At 36.8% G+C, this 23,534-nt stretch overlaps 5 protein-coding genes across 5 annotated transcripts; 2 read left to right on the plus strand and 3 right to left on the minus strand.

Annotated features, from left to right (window-relative positions):
- The first annotated feature begins 2,478 nt into the window (after window positions 1-2,478).
- LOC109166158 (S-adenosylmethionine decarboxylase proenzyme-like) lies at window positions 2,479-5,102 on the plus strand. The gene is made up of 3 exons (XM_019315049.1): window positions 2,479-2,495; window positions 2,578-2,760; window positions 3,616-5,102. The coding sequence occupies exon 3, from the start codon at window positions 3,788-3,790 to the stop codon at window positions 4,919-4,921; it is 1,134 nt and encodes a 377-aa protein (XP_019170594.1). The 5' UTR covers window positions 2,479-2,495; window positions 2,578-2,760; window positions 3,616-3,787; the 3' UTR covers window positions 4,922-5,102.
- Window positions 5,103-7,939: 2,837 nt separating this feature from the next.
- On the minus strand, window positions 7,940-10,656 carry LOC109166163 (60S ribosomal protein L13-1). The gene is made up of 5 exons (XM_019315057.1): window positions 10,551-10,656; window positions 9,282-9,397; window positions 9,072-9,205; window positions 8,453-8,611; window positions 7,940-8,373 (listed from the first exon to the last, which is right to left on the minus strand). Exons 2-5 carry the CDS (start codon window positions 9,385-9,387, stop codon window positions 8,152-8,154), a joined length of 621 nt encoding a protein of 206 aa, XP_019170602.1. The 5' UTR covers window positions 9,388-9,397; window positions 10,551-10,656; the 3' UTR covers window positions 7,940-8,151.
- A 487-nt stretch (window positions 10,657-11,143) lies between these two features.
- On the minus strand, window positions 11,144-12,178 carry LOC109166144 (zinc finger protein ZAT1-like). Its single transcript, XM_019315028.1, has one exon. The coding sequence runs from the start codon at window positions 12,176-12,178 to the stop codon at window positions 11,144-11,146; it is 1,035 nt and encodes a 344-aa protein (XP_019170573.1).
- Window positions 12,179-16,516: 4,338 nt separating this feature from the next.
- Window positions 16,517-20,450, minus strand: LOC109166145 (protein FAR1-RELATED SEQUENCE 5-like). Its single transcript, XM_019315029.1, has 5 exons — window positions 20,387-20,450; window positions 20,243-20,305; window positions 19,924-20,019; window positions 18,321-19,392; window positions 16,517-17,627 (listed from the first exon to the last, which is right to left on the minus strand). The coding sequence occupies exons 1-5, from the start codon at window positions 20,448-20,450 to the stop codon at window positions 16,517-16,519; spliced, it is 2,406 nt and encodes an 801-aa protein (XP_019170574.1).
- Window positions 20,451-22,180: 1,730 nt separating this feature from the next.
- Window positions 22,181-23,534, plus strand: LOC109166350 (putative GDP-L-fucose synthase 2). Its single transcript, XM_019315315.1, has one exon. The coding sequence runs from the start codon at window positions 22,276-22,278 to the stop codon at window positions 23,215-23,217; it is 942 nt and encodes a 313-aa protein (XP_019170860.1). The 5' UTR covers window positions 22,181-22,275; the 3' UTR covers window positions 23,218-23,534.

Raw genomic sequence — 23,534 nt, forward strand, 5'->3', positions numbered from 1 at the left:
ATCTTTTTGTGTAACTCTTGTGTGATACAAAATAATGTGATATGATATGAGATGTTTTTGAATATAAAGAAATTTTCAATTGTCAACTATCATATAGTTTGATGGCATTCCGATTATTATTCCAAATGAATGATCATAGGCTTGAACTCCCGTGGTGGGGCTTAGATTATTTTTGTCCAAAATGTTTAAAAATGTATAGAATATATACTACCTTGTAAAGAATTATTAGTATTTCAAAAAAAAAAAAAAAAAAAAAAAAAAAAAAAAAAGAAGAAATTTTCAATTGAAATAAATTAAATCAAATAATGCATGGAATCTTTTGTGTGACTCTCGTGCGAAACAAGTGCTATACGAGATGAGAGATATTTTTAAATATAAATAAGTTTTCAATTGAAAATACATATGGAATCTCTTGTACGAGACAAGTTCTATGCGATATAGAGATATTTTTTAATATAAGTTTAATTTGTTTGACAAATAAGCACATGTTAGTAGAGGTGTACATACAATCAAATTTTTTAAGTTAAAAAATTTGATATAAGTGGAATTAACACTATTCAATATGTCACTAGGAAATGTATAGTAGTACTCCCTAATAGAGTTCGAACGAAATTTAATTAATTGAATGGAACTAATACTATCGAATATGTCATTAGAAAAAGTACTCATGGTTCAATTCAAATAAAATTTGATTGAATTAACCTCATTTTATAAAATATAAATATCAGGATAATGTAGTCACAATTTTTCAACCAAATATATTTCTTAAAAGGCATAAGAATGACAACATTTTAAAAAAAATATATCACATCATATACTCTCTAGTGTGATTTATCCAAACATTTGGTGGTGATTACTTTACATCTAGAAGGATGCACTATATGTGTATATATAGAGAGATAATATAAAAAAATACAATTATAATGTGACTCATAGGGTGAAAGTGAGTATATATTATAAAGATTCAGTAATGAACTAATGGGTAAGTTACAAGTAATCTTGCCCATATCTAGGTGGTGCCAAATTATGGTAATGGAGAATCTATCACCAATGGTTTAGGAAATTTTGGGCCGGGGCCAAAAATGTAGATTCTTGTCCACTTTTCTTGAGAGCCATAAATTAAGATCTAAGAGCATATACATTAGAGGAGAAATGGAGGAGAATTTACTATTTTTGAGACTAAAATTTCATGGTGGCAGAGAGAGAATAAAGAGAGAGAAGGGGTAGGGAACATCTGCAAAGGTTGGGATATTACTTTTCCAAGAAAAAAAATTAATGATGGAGGAAAGAGAACCAATAGAGAAATGACATGCTTATTTTTTTTAGTTTTTTTTTTTATAAAATTAGTTTTGATTTTTTTACCCTCCCCTCCCACATTATTCTCTTTCCTACTCACTCCTACATTCTCCCCCTAATATCCCCAACTGATAAGAGCATCCTTATCAGTTGAGGTTATTTCTCAATTATTTGTGGGTCCCAGCATCCACCTCATCCTCTATCATCTCATTCAATTACAAAAAACTCTTCTCCACATCAATTTTGAGTTATTTCTCAGTTTTTTATGCACCCACCATTTAACACACTATATTTTAATTATTTCTCTCACTTATTGGGACCACAAATATACCATACTTTGCATAATAAATATTTTTGAAATAACTCCTCCCCACATCAGCTATTAACTTTGAGTGGAGAGAATTCATGTAGAAATAACTCCTAAATAACTACTAGTCTGGATGCTCTAAGGATGCTCTAATAAGTAGTAGGCATAAAGAATCAATTAAAGAAAAATCTATTAATACATATCCAATATAATACACTTCTTCATCTTTAGATTGTCTGGCATCCATACTTGGGAGAAAGTTTTAAATGTAACTTCTCAATGAGAAAATATGACATTTATTTGAGTTGTAAACAATGTCACAAATAAAAATAAATATATTTAAATCCCAAATTTAAGGGTCCCTCATTGATATTGGAGACGAGTATGTAAAGCAAGTAAATCACGTAATGTGCTTTAACTTGTCTACAGACCCCAATAATTTTTACCTTACGAGTTACTACTGCTAACAAAGCAAAACTCATGACTTTATTTTGAATTAATTGACTAAATGAGTTATTGTGCTTTGGGGCCGAATGAACGTAATAAATGTAGAAAATAAAAGTGGGCAAAAACCAATAATGCGTATTGAGTAAACCATGTTTTTATGTTAGTCTGCAAACCCACATTAAAGGTAAACTCCAATATCCTTTTTGTTTTTAATCATATCGATCACGGTATAATACATTATAGTTTAAGACACTAAATTTTATTAAAGAATTGAGATAAAATTGTAATGTTTTATTCCATTTGTGAAATTCCAATATTACCCCCACCCAAATTTACCTATAAATACCCTCTCTTGGAACCTCTTCCTTCACGCAACACACACCCTCAACGCAAACCGCTTCCATCCTCATCCAATATTGTCTCCTCTCCTCCGCCGCTCACCGCCGTAAGTTGCCGGAGAAATTGTCCATTCTTCATTTGTTTCATTATATTCTCCTCATGAATGGTACGCATTCTTGAATTTTAAGGTTGTCGTGGTCGTGGTCGTTCGGAATTTGGAGAGAGCGAGGATTGATGTTTTAATGGAGATCAAAGGTGGCAAGAAGAATCCTTCCAGTAGTTCCCAATACGAGACCCCTCTCGGTTTCATCATCGAAGACGTTCGTCCTCACGGTGGCATTCACAAATTCCAATCGCCTGCTTACTCTAACGTGTGTATATATATGGTTTCTGCAAAGATTGTGTTTTCTTTTCTTTGTCCAAAAGGCGAAATTCTCTAGTCCTCAGCCTTATTTGGTCCTGGTACCCATAAAGAACACTAACATAATTCCTAACTCCTATACTATCATTTTCAGGGGTGGGCACGCAATTTATCACTCAAAAATCAATTAAATTATCCTAACGTAAAAGCAAGATTGTGTTTTTTTGTTCGGGCCCGGGTACCCACAAGGAGCTCCACCTTGATTCCTAACTTCTATACTGTCACTTTTAGGGTTTGATTACATGTTCTGGACACAATTTATCACTAAAAAATCAATTGAATTGTCCTAGCTTAAAAGCAAGATTGTGTTTTTTTGCCCTTATCCAAAGTCAAAATTCTCTAGCCGCCCTCAGTCTCCACACCCTAGCTTGATTGAATAATAGAAGGATAAATAACGGTAACCCTCCACCCTTTATTAGATGAGAGGACAAGTGCTTCAGACTCACAAGTAGTCCTAACTCTTATATTGTGTTAAAACTTGATCTTGTGTTTTGCACACAATTTATCACCCAAAAATCAACTGCAACAAAATTCTCTTGTCCTTAGGGCTCTACTTCATATACACATTTCACATAGAAATCAATGTTCGAAGTGACGGCAGTGGGCACCTTGTGACACCGACATTTGACCATGACTTGACATTTGGTGCTAAGCCATTAAATCACTTACATCCTCCCAAACATTCTATGAGGTGTGAGAAACGCTTGGGGTTAGGGATTCAACCTTTTGGGAGAACACAAGATTGTGTTTTCTTTTTAGGTAACATTTTGTTGTTCTTGACAATGTCTTTTTTATATGAATGCAGTGCGTGAGGAAGCCATCCTGATACAATTTTCCTGTCGGTGAGGTAGATGAATATGGACACTCCAGTAGAGTAGGAAGAAGAAGAAGAAGAAGATTGCAGTTTTTTCTTTGTTTTTTGATTTTTTTTATATAGAAATATAGAAAAGTGAACTCTTTTTACAATCTGTGCTGCCATGGCGGAAGCTCTGTCGTCGGCCATAGGCTTTGAAGGCTTTGAAAAGCGTTTGGAAATCTCATTCACTCCGCCGCCATTGTTCCGAGACCCGCGAGGAATGGGGCTCCGGGGCCTGACCCGAGATCAACTCGACTCCATTCTTGAACCGGCGTTTTGCACCATTGTTTCCGAGCTCTTCGGCGCCGAGTTTGACTCGTACGTTCTCTCCGAGTCGAGCATGTTTATTTACCCTCTGAAGATTGTTCTCAAGACCTGTGGGACTACCAGGCTGCTGTTATCGGTTCCAGTGATCTTGAAACTTGCTGACTTGCTATCGCTCGGCGTTGACTCGGTCAAGTACTCGCGGGGAACCTTCGTCTTCCAGAATTCTCAGCCCGCTCCTCACCGAAGCTTCTCGGAGGAAGTGGCGTTCCTGAACTCGCAGTTTAAGAACGGCGTCGCTTTCGTGCTCGGAGACCCGGAATCGCCAGGCCGGAACTGGCATGTGTACGTGGCGGAGGTGGGGTCGGGAGCACCGGCGCCGGAGACGACGGTGGAGATTTGTATGACGGGGTTGAGCCGGGAGAAGGCGGCTATGTTTTTTAAGAGACCCGGTGGGGATGGTGAAATGACGAAAATGTCCCGGATATGTGACGTCATTCCGAGTCACGTGATTTGCGACTTCGAGTTTGACCCTTGCGGCTACTCAATGAACGGGATGGACGGCGCGGCTTATTCCACGGTACACGTGACGCCGGAGGAAGGCTTCAGCTACGCTAGCTACGAAGCCATGGGGGTCGAGCTAAGCCTCGTCGGGCTTGAGGCCCTGGTCAAGCGGGTCCTCAACTGCTTCGAGCCAGCCGAGTTCAGCGTGGCCGTCACTCGCTTTGGAGTTCCGGCGCGAGACAAGATTTGGCGTGGCGGCAATGCTGACGTGGACAGGTACGCGTGTCGATTCAGGGTAACACAAGAGCTCCCGGGCGACGGTCGCATCGATTACCGGTGCTTCACAACCAATAAGGTGGCTTCGCGTCCCTCCGCTTTGCAGTGCTGGAAGGAAACAGAGGAGGAAGTGGCAGTTGTCGGTGGCTTGCCTTTTGGTACGACGGCGTCATCTGTAGGGTCACCGGCGATTTGTGAGTTAGTCTGCTAGTCATGTTATTTTGTACCATTAAGTTGTTGAAATTTATTATTAAGAAAAGGGTTTAGTTATAATCCATATTTTGGTTTATGTTAATTAGGTCTTAGATATGATGAGTGATAGATGCATTAAAAAAAAAAGGCTTTTCAAGCCATGTATGTAAGTATGTAACTAAACAAGAGTAATTTTGTAATTATTTATTAGTAATTTTTTTGTCTTGGTATCAAAAATTTAAAATCCGGAAAAAAGTTTAAGTTGATAATTACTAGTAGCATGGTGCACTATCTACATAAAATGTAGCGCAAGAAAAGAAAATCATTCTCCAAGAATTGTGGGCTAACTATAGAACCACATTTAATAAGTGTTCTTAAGACAAATGAGTTAGGTGAAGAATAGGTGGGTACTTAAAAGGCCGAAAATGATTTAAATTTAATAGGTTTCTATAAATAAATAAAAAACAGGGTATTATTACTCCATTCAAGAATAAGAGTTGAAACAAAATTGAAGCATGTTTTGGAGGGAAGCCAAAGGTGCCAAGAGCGTGGCCTATTAGGGGAGTAATTCTTGCATAGAAACAAAGATGGTGCCCTGAAATCCCTACTCGAGTGAGTAAACATGATTCTCATACCTAAAGACTATGAGTTTGATTATTATTATTATTTGACAGGACTATTATTATTATTAACCTTTTGTTTGAGCTTTTTTTTTTTTTTTTTTTGAAAACGGACGAAAAAATTGTATTATAAAAGAGTTGAAATACAATCCGGAGGAACAGAAACCCACTCCCACAGGACAGACGTGGAACCAGCTACCTGCGCCAACGTGTGAGCAACTTGGTTCGCTGACCTTCTGACATGGCAAACTAGTATGTTCCCAATGCCACTAGCAGTAATGCGACACTGCTCAACAATCGAGCCAACATAAGAAAAATCTAGAGTTTTTGCATTAAACGTAGTACAAAAATTTAAACAATCAGACTCCAAAATGTAACCACTAGCAGGCCGACCTTTAATCCATGTCAAAGTGTCCTTAATAGCACAGGCTTTCGCTAGATAGGGGTCCCTGTAATGAGGTAGTCTGCCAGCCTTGGCTAATGTGGTTTGAACGCGTTAATGTGCCAATTAGAGGAAATGGATCAGGATTCACAATGCAAAGTATGGTGGACTCTGGTCTAAAAATAAAAATGACATTCAGATTAAGAAAAAGAGTCAAATACACCCTTGAAATTTACACGAAAAGTCAATTAGGCATTTGACCTTTTAAAAGTTGTAATTAAGCACAATCATGTTAATTTAGTACATTGAAGTCCAAATCGATTAGTGACTTGTGATAGCATGTCACTAAGGTTTTAGCGATATTCCTGGAAAAATCGGCAGTTGGTTGCCTTCTTTGCGATCAGCAGGTTGTTGGAGAATTGAAGGCGACCAGTTGGCCGCCACCTCTAGTTGTTGGATCGCCTTCTCCAATCCGACGTCTAGGGAAGGCAACTTGCTGGTCGCAAAAAAGGTATTTCGTCACCGATTCTTTCTCGAGAGTAGCCAACAGTATCGCTGGAACATTACTTGAAACCTAGTGACATGTTATCACATGTCACTAATTGGTTTAATTTAGGTTTAGATGCACAAAATTGATGCTCATATGCTTAATTGTAATTTTAAAATTTCGGAAGCCTAATTGACTTCTCGTATAAAGTTCGAATATGTATTTGACCCTTTTCCCTTCATATTATTATTTGTCTGCAAAATATTATATACCTACACTTAACATATTATATATGTGTCACTAGTTAACCTATTATGTGCCTTCAATTTATTTACAGACACATAATTTTTGGAGCATGTTCCACAACGCAAAGTGAACCCTAGTCCAATATATAACAATTGCTAATTAGATGGTTGGAGTTGATTGAACATACATATACACAGCTAAATGAATCAATGTATATATTGTCGCTCTAAATAACTTTAAAGACGGCAGTGCAGAAAGTTGAGGTACAATACCAAGTCAAAATACAAGTACAAGATTCACCCAACAATGAAGCATGCGTTAATGATCCCGTGTTTAGCAACTAAACCTAGATTTTGATTCAACTAATTCAAGATTACGAGCATGCTAGCTTCTTTGCTTACCTCACAACATCCACGCCAGGCGTTCGTTGTCCTCACTTTCATCTCCATCTGCCTCTCTATTTGTATTTTTATTTATTTATCTATTTTAATTAATTTTATTTAATTAAAAAATTCTAAATAATATAGCCACATTGCATGCATGACAATGGATAAAGGCGGGCTATGATTATAAAATAATTTGTCAAAAGTCTATCCCAAAATCAAATGAATATATAAATTTAGTTGACATTAGTACCAATAGTTTCAATGGTTATACTCAACATTCTTATAGTTCATGAAAGACAATAATAGAGAAAATGATCAAACAGGCCTCTAAACTTTACTTCAAAGGTCAATAAGCCCCTTAAACTTTATAAAAGTGTAATTAAACCTTCAAACATGTCAAATTGGATCAATAAAGCCCAAAAATTAATAAATGACATGTTATTACAGGTAATTTCAATTCCGGCAACCAGTAAAAAAATCCAGTCACCGGTGACAAAATCTGGCCGTCAGGTCATCTTCCAGAGAAGATGACTGGACGGCCGCCTTCTCCAGTGGAAGACAACCGGACGGCCGGATTTTGTCACCGGTGACCAAAATTTGTCACCAGAGTCTGTTGCCGGAATTGAAATGACCTGTAATAACAGGTCATTTACCAATTTTTGCACTTTTATAAAGTTTAGGGGGCTAATTGACTCAATACCAGCACCGATCAACACCAACACACAACATTCTTATTATTCACAAAGATTATCAACGTCAATACTGTCAACAATATTATCAACACCAATACTTGTCAACAATATTATCACCACCGATACTAACCAACACACGATATTCTTATGGTTCATAGAAGACAAAACAATATTATCAGCACGGGTACCCATCATCACCAAAACATGCTTAGAAAAGGCTAAGAAAGGACTAAACACACCATTCTTATGGTTCATGAAAGGCAAAACAAGCAACTTTCTTTTAGAGGTTAAAGCAACTCAAGATATCCAAAGGATACAAATTGTAACATCACTAAGCAAAACAATAACTCCAACAGAATAGACATAAAACTCCGACAAATGAACTGGAGAAATTTCAAAAATTGTTTGTAGCACAAAACTTCACTATCCATGCCCTCTACTTCTTGTCCTCTTTCTCTGCCTCGGCAGCCCTCTTCTGCCTTGCACCAAGGTGACGCTTGTTTGTGCGTTCAAGGCGCAGTTTATCATACGCCTTGAATGATTTCATCTCGTCGGTGACCTTCACAAGTTCGACAGATGGCTTCTCCCTGGTAATTGGCAAGTATGGACCCTGGACTTGGGTTGCAGTTGCAAGTTCCTCGGCAGATGAATCACCAGCCTGCAAACATGACAGCTCGGTTAAGTTTTTATTCATGAAAGTTTCCAACCTACATATATATAAACGATTCTTTGCTTACCTTAACCTTCTTGGAACGCCTTGGGAAGATGACAAGCTTAGCTTTGTATGTCTTAAGCCTTTGGACATTAGTTTGGAGGCCTTCCAATGAGCTGTTCCTTCTCCGATGATCAACAGAAATACCAATGGTCGGAGCCAATTTCTTGGGAATGCCAGCAGCCTGCAGAACAAAAAGTCAACTTTTTAATCTTTTATTACGTAAAAGAACAAACTAATGTTAAACCGAGTTGCTAATCATGCCTTGGTTGAGGCCCCATGAATCAAAAGGTAGCTCATTTTCAAGTTTCATAACATCTACAAAACACAAAAGATCTAAACAAGTGGAGTGTAGGTTCAGCCGTTAATGGGGGTGTTTGGTAAATGGCTACTAGCGGACAAGGGTTTGATTAGTTGATAGCATTAGCTAATTGTAGAAAAGTATTTGGTAAATTAGCTGTTAGCTGATTACATATAAAATGACTTTCTCAAAAAGCTGGTCGAATAAGCTACTTTGAGCAGCTTCTTGAATTTTAGCATTTTGGAGCAATAAGTTAATGGTGGTCAAATAAGCAAAAAGTGGCCAATAACAGTGACAAGAATCTCATAATTTATTGATAGATAGTAAGATTTAAGAAGCTTACTTTCAGCTCTTCAAGAGAGAACCCCCGGCCTGCTCTGACCTTCATATTGTACTTGAGTGTTTGCCCATGAACAATTGGTCGAAGTGGCCCAGCAGTGGGTCGAGGGAAAATCTTAACAGCTTTCTTTTGCCTAGCTGCAGAAGCATACAGATTGATGTGAGAAAATGCCATCAAAACCGCAAATAAGAACTTTAAAGGACAATGACTTACCTACACGTCTCCTTGTTTTTCTAGCTGGTTGGTTAAACCAGGTTCTGACATAATTTTGCCAATGCTTCCTGAAATGCCCACTCGGAATAACATTGTTATGCTTCATTCTGTCTTACCTGCAAACAACATATCAAATAAATAACAATCACGTCAAATCAATACAGCTATGTAGAATTGATTCTATTATTATTTTGAAATAAAGAATGCAAAGAACCGAGGACCTCAAGGATAATAGGAGCAATTGGTATTCATGAGCAAGAAACATAACTCTTCATGAACCCCGAGTACAACTAAATTTCATGGCATCATCTACTTACAACTAATTATCAAAATTAACATTTGAGAAACAACGAAGGCCTCACGACAAGGATGTTCTGTTGTTATAATTTGAGCAAAAGGAGACGATGTCATAGCAAGCAAATTATGTAATCCACCACTTGCAAAACATTAAAGTATGAACCAACAAAATAAATCACATATATGAATATATGATATGACAACATACATGTTTAATCAATATATTAGGGTTATATGCTTGAAACTTTCCACCATCAACGCATACATAATTACCAAATCACTAAAAACGGAGCACTCTAAACCATAAACCTGTGTAATGTCTTTAGAGGCCCAAGGAAACCATTTTTTCTGGGACATATACAAAACCCAAACCATTTTTAGGGTTATATGCTTGAAATCTTCCACCATTAACGAAGACATAATTATCAAATCACTTAAAACTAAGCACTCTAACCCATAAACCCCAGGTAATGCCTTTAGATCCCCAAAGACACCATTTTTATGGGACATATACTAAACCCAAACCATTTTAGGGTTTTATGTTTGAAATCTTCCACCATTAATGCAGACATAATTACCAAATTACTTAAAACTGAGCAATCTAAACCTTAAACCCCATGACTTGTCTTTAGAGCCCCAAAGACACAACTTTTCTGGGACTTATACTAAACCCATCGCAGATTAACACCATGCTTACTATAATACCTACCTCATATTGCAGCAAAACATATATCAATAAAAATTTGGGAGGGGGGAGAAAACATAAGAATGAGTCTGTAGCTACAAGTTCAAAACTTTTGAATCCCGAAATAATCAGATCAAACATAGGAACCCAAACAATGCTAGAACTAACAGAAGACTAATCATCGAAAACATAATTCAGAAGAATTAAACCAGTTCAACATCCTACCATCTAAGGATATTCACGGATTTGGGAAATAATTAGGATTTAGGGCAAAGGGTATAACAAACCTGAGAAGAAGAGCTGCTGCTTCACTTGCTATTGGAGTCTGGAGAGAAGCGAGAGCTGAGCAATTACAGGTATTTAAGGGTGCTATCTCCAACTGAAGTAAGAAAACCTAGATCGGACGGCACATATTGGTTTAGTACATTTTATGGGCTGCAATTTGATATTGGGCTTTATATAATATTGACCTATGCAATTACATCCCAACCAAGTTGCTTAGCCCATCGGGCTGACACTCAGATTTTGAACCTAATCGGTTCCTATTTAAAAAATAAAATTAATTGAAGGAAAATAAGGCAAATTATTGGCTGGACCATGGTCCAGCCAAGTTTGCTGAACCATGGTCCAAAACGACGCCGTCTCTCCATTTAAGGAGAGACGGCGCCGTTAAACAACGTTTAAAAAAAAAAATTCTACATCGTCTCCGACAGCTTCTTCAACAGCTTCTTCGCGCATCTCCACCGTCTCCGACGTCACCTCCAGCGCGCGCTACTACAAACCAACGCCACAAGAGCTTTCTTGTACACCGTTGACGCCATCTCCATCTACTGATTAGGTACATTTTCAACTACCTAGGGTTTTACTTGTAGCTGTGTATTTATTCATTCCTGACACTATCTTGGCCTTTGCGTTCGTGGCCCTTTGCGTTCTTGGCCTTAATCTTTGTCCCCAAGTAGCAAGCTGAACCTTCAGCAGCTGCTTTTCTGCTACCAAGAGACTCCCTATGGTTGCCACCATTTATGTTATTATTATAGGTAGTATCAACATCCAGGCGGTTCTCACCAGTCTCATATCTTGACTCGAGAGTTCTTTTATGGCACGGTCTGTGTCCACCAAGAGCCTGATAAGAGCTAAAGATCTTCTTACAGTTCAAACACTCGTACTTCTTCTTCTTCTTAGTCTCAGAAAAACTGAGCTTTATCTTCTTATAGGAATCAGTTTTGTATTCAGGATCATAAGAGCTATCTTTGCTTTTCTTTCTTGAATCATGCTTCCCTGCATTTGAAGCCACTCCAAAATCACGATAATCGTAGTCCTTTGATCCTGATCTTGACTTTTCTCTATTGGAGGCATCCATTTTAGGAGTTTTCATGTCAATAGAAGATGATTTAGTTTCTAGAACCACAGAGTTATTATCAGAAGACTCCATAAATGAACTAACACCATTCCAGTTCCCAGAATCCCTAGACAACATCATCAAACACTTGGCTACTTCCTGTTGATCTTGCTCAAACATCTCAGACCCAGTATTAACAACATGATTAGGCAAAGTAAATGAACAAGTGTGGACAATTTTCTTGTACCTCTTAGGCCTTGCAGAAGATGATTTGTTCCTCAGGTCCTCTGCCTCTGTGTCAGAATTGCTATCCACCACCATAACCTTCTTGCTCTCACTAGTCCAAGAATGCTCATCCTTCAACCCACCACCCTTCTCTTTCTCTGAGTGGCAAGCCATGTGCCCACACAGTGCTTTGATGGACTGGAAAACTTTCCCACATTGCTTACAGACCTTTTCTTGGGGCACAGAGAGATTGGAGTCTGTTGCCCTCCATGTCTTCCTAAGGTTCTCTCTTAAGCCATACCCAGAATTCCCACCAAGCTCAAATCTTGCCTGCATCTTCAAAGATGCCATCTTTTTCACATTTGCTATACTCTTGCCATTTGATTGCCAACAGACTGTAAGGAAGTTTCTTGATTGCACCCATCTGCATTTGTATTACTGATAGTTTGATAAGGTTATTATTTCTTATATAGGGAGTGCTTTGTATAAATTATGACTTTACCTTTCAAAATTATGGTTGATAAAATGTTATAGATGTATGGCTGCCCTTACGGATATAAGGACTATGAAATAATAAGGAAAATGTGAGTGTAATTTGAAATTCTCAGTAGAACAATTGTATTTTAGGACCTTAAATAGTACTCCGTATCACTATTTAAATTTGCAGATAGAAATTGTATAAATGTATTTGAGCTTCAAAATACATTTTGTTGTCTTTCTATGCAGAATGTTAACTACTTATTGTATGTAAACTGTGCTTAAATCTTCTAAATAGGAAGTCAAATGATCATTTATAACAACATCAGAAATAGACAACCAGAATCTTGATCATAGGGAAATGAAAATGCTATTTAGTCTGTTCGTTAGGTACATTATATCTGTTCGTTAGGTACATTATTTTAATACACAGGGTACCCTCTTTTTATGCATGATTTATTTTGTACATTTTGTAGTGAATAGAGCATCGCTGGATTTATTCCCTTAACTAACATTTTACTTGCAGCAACTATGTCTAGCCAAGAAGTAGATTTATCATTAAAAGAGGTTACCAAAACCTATCGGAAAAGGAAAAGATCTACCAGTAATGAAGAAGACGGAAATAAAGAAAAGGCCACTAATAGGACTGTAAAGAAAGAAAAGGCTCCAAAGAAAATTCAGCTCAAGACTAGGATGTCACCAATGGAGTTTAACAAAATGGTAGCAAATCTCAGTGATGAACAAAAAAATGCGATTAAAGAGATTGGGTTTGGATCATTACTCGAGCTTAGATTGTCCAGCATGGACAATACACTAAATACATATTTGGTAGAAAACTATGATGTTTGTAGTTGTTCCCTAATGTTGGAGAGTGCAAAGATGGAGCTCACAGAGGATGATGTGGAGAGCACATTAGGTCTCCCCAAGGGTGAGGTTGAAGTTGTTGAAGGGAACAACTCAAATGCAACTGAAGAATACAAAACCTTGTTGGAGGAATGGAGAACACGCTGGGAATTAGACAATTGTTCTCCATTGGTGAAAAGACTTGGCCATGGTATAGTTGAGAAGAAAGACCACGGGGACATGTTCAAAAGGGATTTTGTGGTGTTTGTTGTTTCTAGTTTGTTCAAGGGCCACGCTAATTGGACATCAAACTTCAAAATTTTGTACTCATTGATAGACGTGAAAAACATCAAGAATTTGAATTGGTGTAGGTACATTTTTAATAGTCTTACTACAACAGTGGAGAAATGGAAGAAGGCAAGAAGTACATTCTTCACTGGACCCTTGGTCTTCTTGATGGTAATACCTTTAATTCAATTTATGTTGCTTATTCTATTAATGCATTTTTGGCTTTCATACTAACTTTTTTTATTTTATTTTATTTAGGTTTCATACCTTGATAGGATGCAATTTAAAGGGCAGCAAATCCCAAGGAAATACCCTGCGATATCAGTTTGGACAATGGATATGGTCCAAAAAAGATTAGCAGATGAAAAGAATTCTGGTGGGTATGGCAGGGGAAAAGTCTTGGATAGAGTTAGGAAATCGGTTGCTGAGATTGAAAACAACATTGTTGGGGATGGGGTGGAGGCACAGGCAGTTGGTGATAAAACTAAAATGAGTGATGTAGAGAAGATATCTATGGGAATGAAGAAATTGACTGCAGCCATAGTTGAATTTGGGGAAGTTATGGCTGAAGTTGGGAGCAAAAACACCGGACAAGAAATTATAAAGAAGACTTTTAGCAAGATGTCTGATATGCTGAACATTGCTTCAACTTCCCAGCCTGACAAGACTTCGACATTATTGGATGATGATCCAATCTTCAGTAGCGAGAGCTTTCTTGCAGCAGTTGCATCATTGGAAAAGGCAGCAATGGAAGCATTGGAAAAGGCCACTACAATCACCGAAGAACCTATTAATCCTGAAACATTTTCACCACCACGCTTCAATTTGTTAACACCTACCCCCCCGGATATTCAAAAACCAAACGAAACAACTACTACACTCCCTGGTGAGGAAAGAAGCACAGAAAAGGAACAAACATTGTTTGACATGTAAGTTAAACTCTAAAAGTTGTGTTTCTGATTAAGATACATTATTTCTGGTCACTATGTACATTATTTTAATGAGTAGGGTACATTATTTTTATGTGGCAGTGCACTTGAGGAATCAGAGAGGGAGAATGTCCAACATGGGGAGAGAGAGAAAAGAAAATTGAAAAATGTTCCATTGCGATTGAGGTCTCCATATTGGACGAAAAACAATGAAAAACTCTCCTTTGTCTCTGCGAAAGAGAAGATGTTGTCTGATTTTGCATTCATGGAACCGTCTATTCAACATCCAATAGAGTAGGTTTTCACTTTAATTATGTTTAATACTAATGTTTGTCTTTAATATGTGTTAAAAAGTTATTTTTCTTGCAGTGAAACACTGTTTAGGTATAAAAGGTACCACATTGCAAGGGACCAGTTCTTGACTCTACGGGATGGTGAAGTAGAGAAGACCATTATAGATGTTTGGAGCTTAAGAATGAATTATGAAAATATCACTCGTGGAATGGGTGAACCAAAATGCATCTACTTCACCACCAATCCTTTTGTAAGTGCTTGAACTTTCTCTTATATTAAAAAAGAAAATTGATAATGCAAGTTCTTATTGATTATTAGTTTTTCTGCACAAAGTACATTATTCTTGTTCACAGGGTACATTATTTCTGTTCACAGAGTACATTATTTGTGTACATAAAGCTTTGGTGTATATAATACAGAATTTGATGGTGTAATATGTTTACTTAGTAATATAATTTTGTGTTCAGATGGAAATTGATGATGCTACTGAACGGAAAATAGAATTCTCTGCAGAGGAAAAACAAAGACGATTCAATGGATCTTTGGATTATGAGATTAAATTGGCCTCTAACATTGACATCTCTGATGCTGAACTGGTAATTTATCATGCATAATATTATAAATTAATAAATTATGTGAAATTCATTTTATATACACTCATTGGATATACTTCTAAAATCATATGTATTTAGGTTTTCTTCCCTGTTATACGCTATCATCACTACTTCATCATGTGCTTGAACTTCAAGAAAAGGGTTGTCCAAGTAGTTGACAATAGAACACTGGGCAAGAATACCAACTTTCTACAAAGATATGATAATTGTGATCAAAACCTAGTAAGTTGCAAAATCTAAGATTGTTATGAGTTTAAATTGAATACTGTTAGGTACTTGATATATTATAATGAACATTAACTAATGTGCAGGTTAATGCATTCAAAGAGTATTGCAAATTTAAAAGGATCACAACTTTGTTAAACAAAATGACAAAGCATGATGATGAGGATGATGTGTTTAACCATGAATTGGTGAAGATGTCTTGGAAAAATGCCACTAATGTTTAAGCATGATGAGATACATTTTGATAACTCATAGGGTACATTATTTTAGAGCACAAGGTACATTATTCTAACCCATAGAGTACATTACTCAAAATCAAGACTGCAAGGATACATTTTGTTAACAAATAGGGTACATTATTTTAGAGCACAAGGTACATTATTTTAACCCACTGAACATTACCAAATAAGAAAACATTTTATTAATGCATAAAATCAAAAATATGTTTGTAGAAACTATAAAAAGTAACATACAATTAAAAGTCAAATTTAAAAATTATTAAAATATGTTTTAAAAATATAAAATAATAGTTCGTTTTACCAACGAACCCCTCCCCTAATTTCCCATGGTGGCGTGGACGGGGTTGGGGTTGAGGAGTATACCACCCATCATCTCTAAGACTCTAAGTGGTGATCAATTCATGAACATGTGACCTTAACTAAGATACATTTTGATAACTCATAGGGTACATTATTTTAGAGCACAAGGTACATTATTCTAACCCATAAAGTACATTACTCAAAATCAAGACTGCAAGGATACATTTTGTTAACAAATAGGGTACATTATTTTAGAGCACAAGGTACATTATTATAACCCACTGAATACATTACCAAATCAGAAAAGATTTTATTATTGCATAAAACACAAATGTTCATAATCTGTCAAGTGCAAATATTTCCTTTAAAAACTCACAGAATATAAAACCAATTCATAATCTGTAAATAACTCACACAATATAAAACCAATTCATAATCTGTGAAGTGCATATATAAGTAAACAAAATTTCAGTACAACTCCTAATTATCATTTGAATTGTTTTGAGACTTAGACCTAACACAAATCAATTCTGAACTAGTAGTGTCATTAGGATGAACAAGATACCCACTGCCAACAATATTAGACACAACTTCCTGCATAGAAGATTGGACGGCAGCCTTTGTGTTAGATTCAACTCTTTTTGCATAATTTTTTCGGCCACTTGCTTGATTATACTTTTTTTGTACTGTACTAACTGGCCTTCGATTACGATCGCCTTTCACACCGCTTCGTTCTGGATTTTGTATAGCATTACTTCGCATAGATCTTTCCAAATCATCAAAGCAAATAGGACCAACCTCACCTTCAATCCTTCTTCTTCCATCTTCAATAAGGTTTTCACATACTTGTCGAGCTTTGCAATTGTCTTGACTTGATAGAACTAACCTTTGCCATTTTCTACCCATATCTATAACCCAAATTGGAGAAGCAACTGTCAAAATACTAGAAGAAGATGCAATGTCCATAATCCTGTGTTCAACAACCTTTTTTGTCCACCTTCTACAAATATATTTCTCAGGAATTTTTTCAACACAATGAATGTTCAAAATACGCAAACAATGTGAACAAAGAATACCCATCTCGGAGAAAAACTTGCAAGTACAACATATGTTCATATCCTTAATATTGAAACAAACCTCATGCCGAATAATGTCAATATCCGGCCGCCATATGTGATATTTAAGCTCATCAACATTGCTCGCTACACTCTCTTGGTGACAAGCAGCACCTTTCAAAAATTGTTGCTCAAACAAGTAGTAAGCCTCAATAGTGTATACATTCCTAGCATGTAAAAGAAGTTTTACATGATCCAATGCCATTGTAGGCAACCCTTGAGAACACCGCACATCTTCCCCATTCTCTTTGCTCCTCCACTCAGAAACCACATTAACAAAAGAGTTGTAAAAATCAGACAACCCAGATGTTTTAGATAACCTTTTTGAAATTGAATGATTTGTAGTCTCACTCCGTTGAGAAGATAAGATACCTCCAGAGAAGTAATCTTTATTAAAAGCAGGGCACCACTTCTCCCTAATATCATACAATTTGTTTAACCAAACATTTTTATGGCAATTATAGTTCGTCACCAACCTGAAAATAACAAAACTGAGTGTGACTGCAAAGATACATTTTCAGCATTAATAAGGTACATTATTATAGCCCATAAAGTACATTTTCTAAACACTATAATTTCCAACTTAACATGAAAGGTAAAAATGTATGACATTTCATTTTATTAGTACAAATTACTACATGCTACAAAGGAATCACACATAGAGAACAAGGAAAAGATCTAAGTTTTAAATGCAACTAGAAAAATAAGGAAATTTTTTTTATCAAATTGCTGCTGCTGCAAAGATACATTTACAGCATTCATAAGGTACATTATTATAACCCATAAAGTACATTTTCTAAACACTACAATTTCCAACTTAACATGAAAGGTAAAACTGTGTGACACTTCATTTTATTAGTACAAATTACTACATGCTACAAAGGAATCACACATAGAGAACAAGGAAAAGATCTAAGTTTTAAATGCAACTAGAAAAATAAGGAAATTTTTTTTTTATCAAATTGCTGCTGCTGCAAAGATACATTTACAGCATTCATAAGGTACATTATTATAACCCATAAAGTACATTTTCTAAACACTACAATTTCCAACTTAACATGAAAGGTAAAACATCACGTGTTTGATTTTATAAGCACAAAGTAATCTATGTCACAATGCAAGAATGGCAAATCAAATATATAAAATGATAAATTTAATAGCATATGTACCTATTCCAATAAAATTCAAACTCAGCTTCTGTGTCTGTGTACTTCAACAGAAAATTAAATAACTCCATAAAGCCGTTTTGACTCCTTAGACATTTAATATGTTTCTTTGAATTCTCTCCAATATGCCAAATACAAAGTCTGTGCCTTGCACTTGGGAAAACCAGAGAAATTGCAGCAGACATAGCAGCACATTGATCGGTCATGATTGTTTGTGGACACTTACCACCCATAGCTCGCAAAAATGTTTTAAACAACCAAACAAATGAGTCAGTCCTCTTGTTCAATAAAAACCCACACCCAAACATTATATTCATACAGTGGTGATTCATTCCAACAAAGGGACCACAAATCATATCATACTTATTAGTACGATACGTTGTGTCATGCACTACCAAATCACCAAACAACACAAAATCCTCCTTCATTCTTGTATCCCTCCAAAAAAAATTACACAGTCTTGCATCCTCATCTAATTCAAAATCAAAGAAAAAGTCGGGTTCATTCGACTGCCTTTGTCTAAAGATTTCAATTAGTGAATTTGAATCGGTCCCATCTAATCTCTTTATCGAATCTGTATGCAGGCTATTATAAGCATCCCTTGGTGTAAATCCAACCAAAGGTGAACCTCCAGACTGGTGTTTCAAAAATCGAATGCCATCCGACAATGCAACCCCACTCCTTTTCAAGTTTTTTAAATAATCCAATTGGGTATCAACAACACTTCTGTGTGACCGAAGAAGATAGCTGTTAGAAGGTGGACACAACTCATGGTTATGATCCTTTACATGTTTTGTCACAATCAACTGTCCATTAGACGCCAAATCAAACTGACAAAACGCATTACATCCTGTTCGTGTGTCTACCCTTGAATATGACCTTGAATCTTTTTTTTTGTTGTCCTTAAAACCACTCTTTGCACAGTGGAATTTCTTCATTTTAATAGTCTGACTACCGGAAACATAGTACTGCTTGCCCTTCCTAACACTGAATCCCAATCTAAAAGCATAGTCATTATATAGATTAAATGCTTCTTCAATTGAGGTAACTGTAATCCCCAACAACTCCTGAGTAACTGTAAATTTCAAAAAAATAATACAACTAACAAGTTACTAGCATAACACATTAATATTATGTTTAGTGAATATCTGATTTCTAAGTAGAGGGGTGGTGGGGTGTGCCGAATAAATTCAGCCATGCTCTACAAAGAAATAAGATATTCACTAAAAGAAAAAACTCCAATCAATACACAACAGAATGTACAGATAAATCATGCATAAAAATAATGTACCGTGTGGATTAAAATAATGTACCTACTGACCAAGTATAATGTACCCTAATCAGAAGCACAAGTTTCAAATCAGAATGCACACAACAGAATGTACTGATAAATCATGCATAACAATAATGTACCCTGTAGATTAAAATAATGTACCTACTGAACAGAAATAATGTACCTCTAACAGAAATACAATATTCACAACAGAACATGCAAATACTTTATTGTAACACCAAAACAATAATAAAAAACGAATCATTCCATCAATATAATTAAAAAACAACTAATAATAAGTAGATAATAATAAAAAACTTTTTTAAAAAGAACCTGGAATTGAAGAACTCTCATCCATAGCATTAGAAGAACTAGCTTGAACTCCAATTGGTGAACTCTCATCTGTTGCACCCCCCGAAGTGCCATCAACTGTAAATAATTTACATTAAGCATATAAATAATATATCTAATAAACACATTAAGCATGTTCAATAATGTAGTATATTTTGCACAAAAATAATGCACTCTATGAACAAAAACTATGTACCCTGTGAACAAATATTATGTACCCTGTGAATAAAAATTATGTACCCTCACACAACCAACAAAACAAACCTAGGCACAATAGATCAAAGCATTGTGGAAGACAAACCTGGAATTGATTCAACATCAATGGGAGAAATAGGTTCCACATGAATCAAAGCATTCACATCTTCTACAATATAAAAAATATACAATATTAATCAAAATTCAAAATAAAAACGAACCTAAATTGCATATAAAACAATATACATACTTGTAATATCATCATCTACTTGAATCGCATCAACTCTGTTGTTTGAATCATTTATATTATTCATGATGACGGAGGCAATTCTAGGAAGATACAAATTGCAATGAACGAAGCAGTTGCGGCGAATGAAGAAGATTTGCAGTTGCGGCGAATGAAGAAGATTTGCAGTCGCAATAGCGGAGGAAATTGCGAATGAACGAAACAAATGATCAAACGGCGTAAAACTAACGTTCTTTTTTTTATTATTTTTTATGATAAAACGGCGTAGTTTTGGACCATGGTTCAGCCAAGTTGGCTGGACCATGGTCCATGCAATAACAATTGGGAAAATAATGGTAAAATATGTCATCCAAATAAGCAACTTCAGTTAAGTTAGTCAGACAATTAACTTGATAGCCATAATATTTTAAGTTTGACTTCATATGCAGAGTTATTTATTACTCTTATTGGTTTAAGATGGCAAATTATGCTGTGCATCCGTATGCACCATGCATGGTGCATATGGATGCAAAAACGCGCGTCTCGCCTTAAAAAAAAAAAAAAACAGGTTCGATTCCTAGCAACAACATATGAACTATAATTCCATATCTATGAACTAAAATTCCAGAATCAATGAACTAAAATTTCATAATGAATGAACAACATAATGTTGTTGCTGGGAATCGAACCTGATTTTTTTTTTAAGGGGAGACGCGCGTTTTTAATAAAAACGACGTCGTTTTTGCATCCATGGTGCATACGGATGCACAGCATAACTATTCGTTTAAGATAGAGCTATCGAAATGGGTTGGCGGAACTAGGCCTACCAAAGCCCGTCATATGGGGGGTGGGCTAAAAAGCCCTCCAAAATACGGGCACAAGGGAGGGCGCCCCGCCTTAATGGCCTTGTCGGGGGCCGTCAAATTTTAAATGTTTTAAATTTAAATAAAAATTAATATCAAAAGGTAATAATTGTATACTAAAATAATTTTGATAATTTAAACATATATTAATGCATTTATAAATATTTAAATACAATAATAACTAATATATAAGCAAATACATAATGTGTTAATCTATAAGTCAATAACAAATCGTTTATACAGTGTACTATTATATGTGTGGGGGGAGGGGAGGGGGGTGCACCGACCCGCGCATTAGGTGAGGGCGAACTAAAAAGCCTACCATAATACATGCCTAAAATATCAAAGCATGCCATGCCCTTTTCGCAGGACGGGCTAAGTCCGTTTTGACGATTCTAGTTTAAGATGGTCACTTGTGAACACCTTAGACTAGTTTACCACATTATGGTCCTTTGCTGATTAATATCACATCACAGTTTTTACCTATAATACACTTTCACTAGGTAACATATTAGCACATCAACCTGGATGACTACATGGAAAATTAAATGTTGTCGGCTAGGTAATTTCGTGTTTTTTTTTTAAATTGCCAATTGAGATAATTACTAACCAATTGCCATGTCACCTGAATACTTACATGAAGAATAAAATGTTGCTCGACTGGATAATTTTGTGCAATTCTTCTAAGTTATCGGCTGGTCCAATTACTAATTAGTTACCACGCCAATTGAATATCTATGTGAAATTTTTTAAAAATAATTTTTAAAAAATTAATTATAGCTCAATTTCATATTCACATTTAAATTTTCTTGGATTAATAAATATTAGAATACTGAATGATATTTTAATAAATTCTAAAACACAAATTAGACATTAGAGTATTCCCACCAAGGTTGAATGGTTGACTTTTGTGAGTATGTGTTTAATTTGTTTATTTGGTACCTAGGAAAATGTTAGCCTTTATTAATCGTAGTATAGAGGTTTGGCCGATTGAGAAGTAAAAGAGATTTCACTCCACAAAGCCCTAATCTTAATTCATTCATAGATCCAATGCCGATTGCCAAATCCGATAAGATTTTCGTCGCCGGCCACGGCGGCCTCGTCGGATCCGCCGTGGTCCGAAAGCTCATCCACCTAGGCTTCACCAACCTCCTCCTCCGTACTCACTCCCAGCTCGACCTCACCGTCCAATCCGCCGTCGACGCCTTCTTCGCCGCCGAAAAGCCCGATTACGTCGTCCTCGCCGCCGCCAAGGTCGGCGGAATCCACGCGAACAACACCTATCCGGCGGACTTCATCACCATTAACCTCCAAATCCAGACCAATGTGGTTACGTCGGCGTACAAGCACGGCGTGAAGAAGCTCCTGTTTCTCGGATCCTCCTGCATTTACCCGAAATTCGCCCCGCAACCGATACCGGAGAACGCGCTGTTAACCGGTCCGTTGGAGCCGACGAACGAGTGGTACGCGATAGCGAAAATCGCCGGCATCAAAATGTGCCAAGCGTACCGGATTCAGTTCAACTTCGACGCCATTTCCGCCATGCCTACGAACCTATACGGCCCTAACGACAACTTCCACCCGGAGAATTCGCACGTCCTGCCAGCACTGTTGAGGAGGTTCCACGAGGCGAAGGTGAGGAACGATGAAAAAGTGGTGGTGTGGGGGAGCGGTTCCCCGCTGAGGGAGTTCCTCCATGTCGATGATCTGGCGGATGCTATAGTGTTCTTGCTGGAGCATTACAGCGGATTGGAGCACGTGAATGTAGGGAGTGGGAAGGAGGTGACCATTAAGGAGCTTGCAGAGCTGGTAAAGGAGGTTGTAGGGTTTAAGGGGGAGCTGGTTTGGGACCCAACCAAGCCCGATGGAACTCCCAGAAAGCTCATGGATAGCTCGAACCTTGCAGGATTGGGATGGACACCCAAAATCTCACTGCGAGATGGGCTTGTTGATACCTACAAGTGGTACTTGGACAACTATGTTCAGAAATAGTGCAGGTGATGATCAGCACACACCAATTTGTTACAATGTTGCCTTTATGATTTTTTGTTGTTGTGTTGCACCATTGCCAAAAGTTATAAGCATTCTTGTGGGATAGAATGATAGATACATCATTGATTTGCTATACTGTTTCTTGATAGCAATAGTATTATGCTCATCTAGAATTGTTATATCTCACATTAGAAGAGGTTGTAGTTTGAAGAGATTGTATAGGCATTGGTGTTATACATTATGTAACTCTGTCACTTGGTGTGGTTCCAAGTTTATCTTACTGCAAATTTAATAATGAGCCCTATATTCGTGTTCTA

The sequence above is a fragment of the Ipomoea nil genome, unplaced genomic scaffold, assembly GCF_001879475.1.
Source record: "Ipomoea nil cultivar Tokyo-kokei standard unplaced genomic scaffold, Asagao_1.1 scaffold3087, whole genome shotgun sequence".
NCBI lineage: Eukaryota > Viridiplantae > Streptophyta > Magnoliopsida > Solanales > Convolvulaceae > Ipomoea > Ipomoea nil.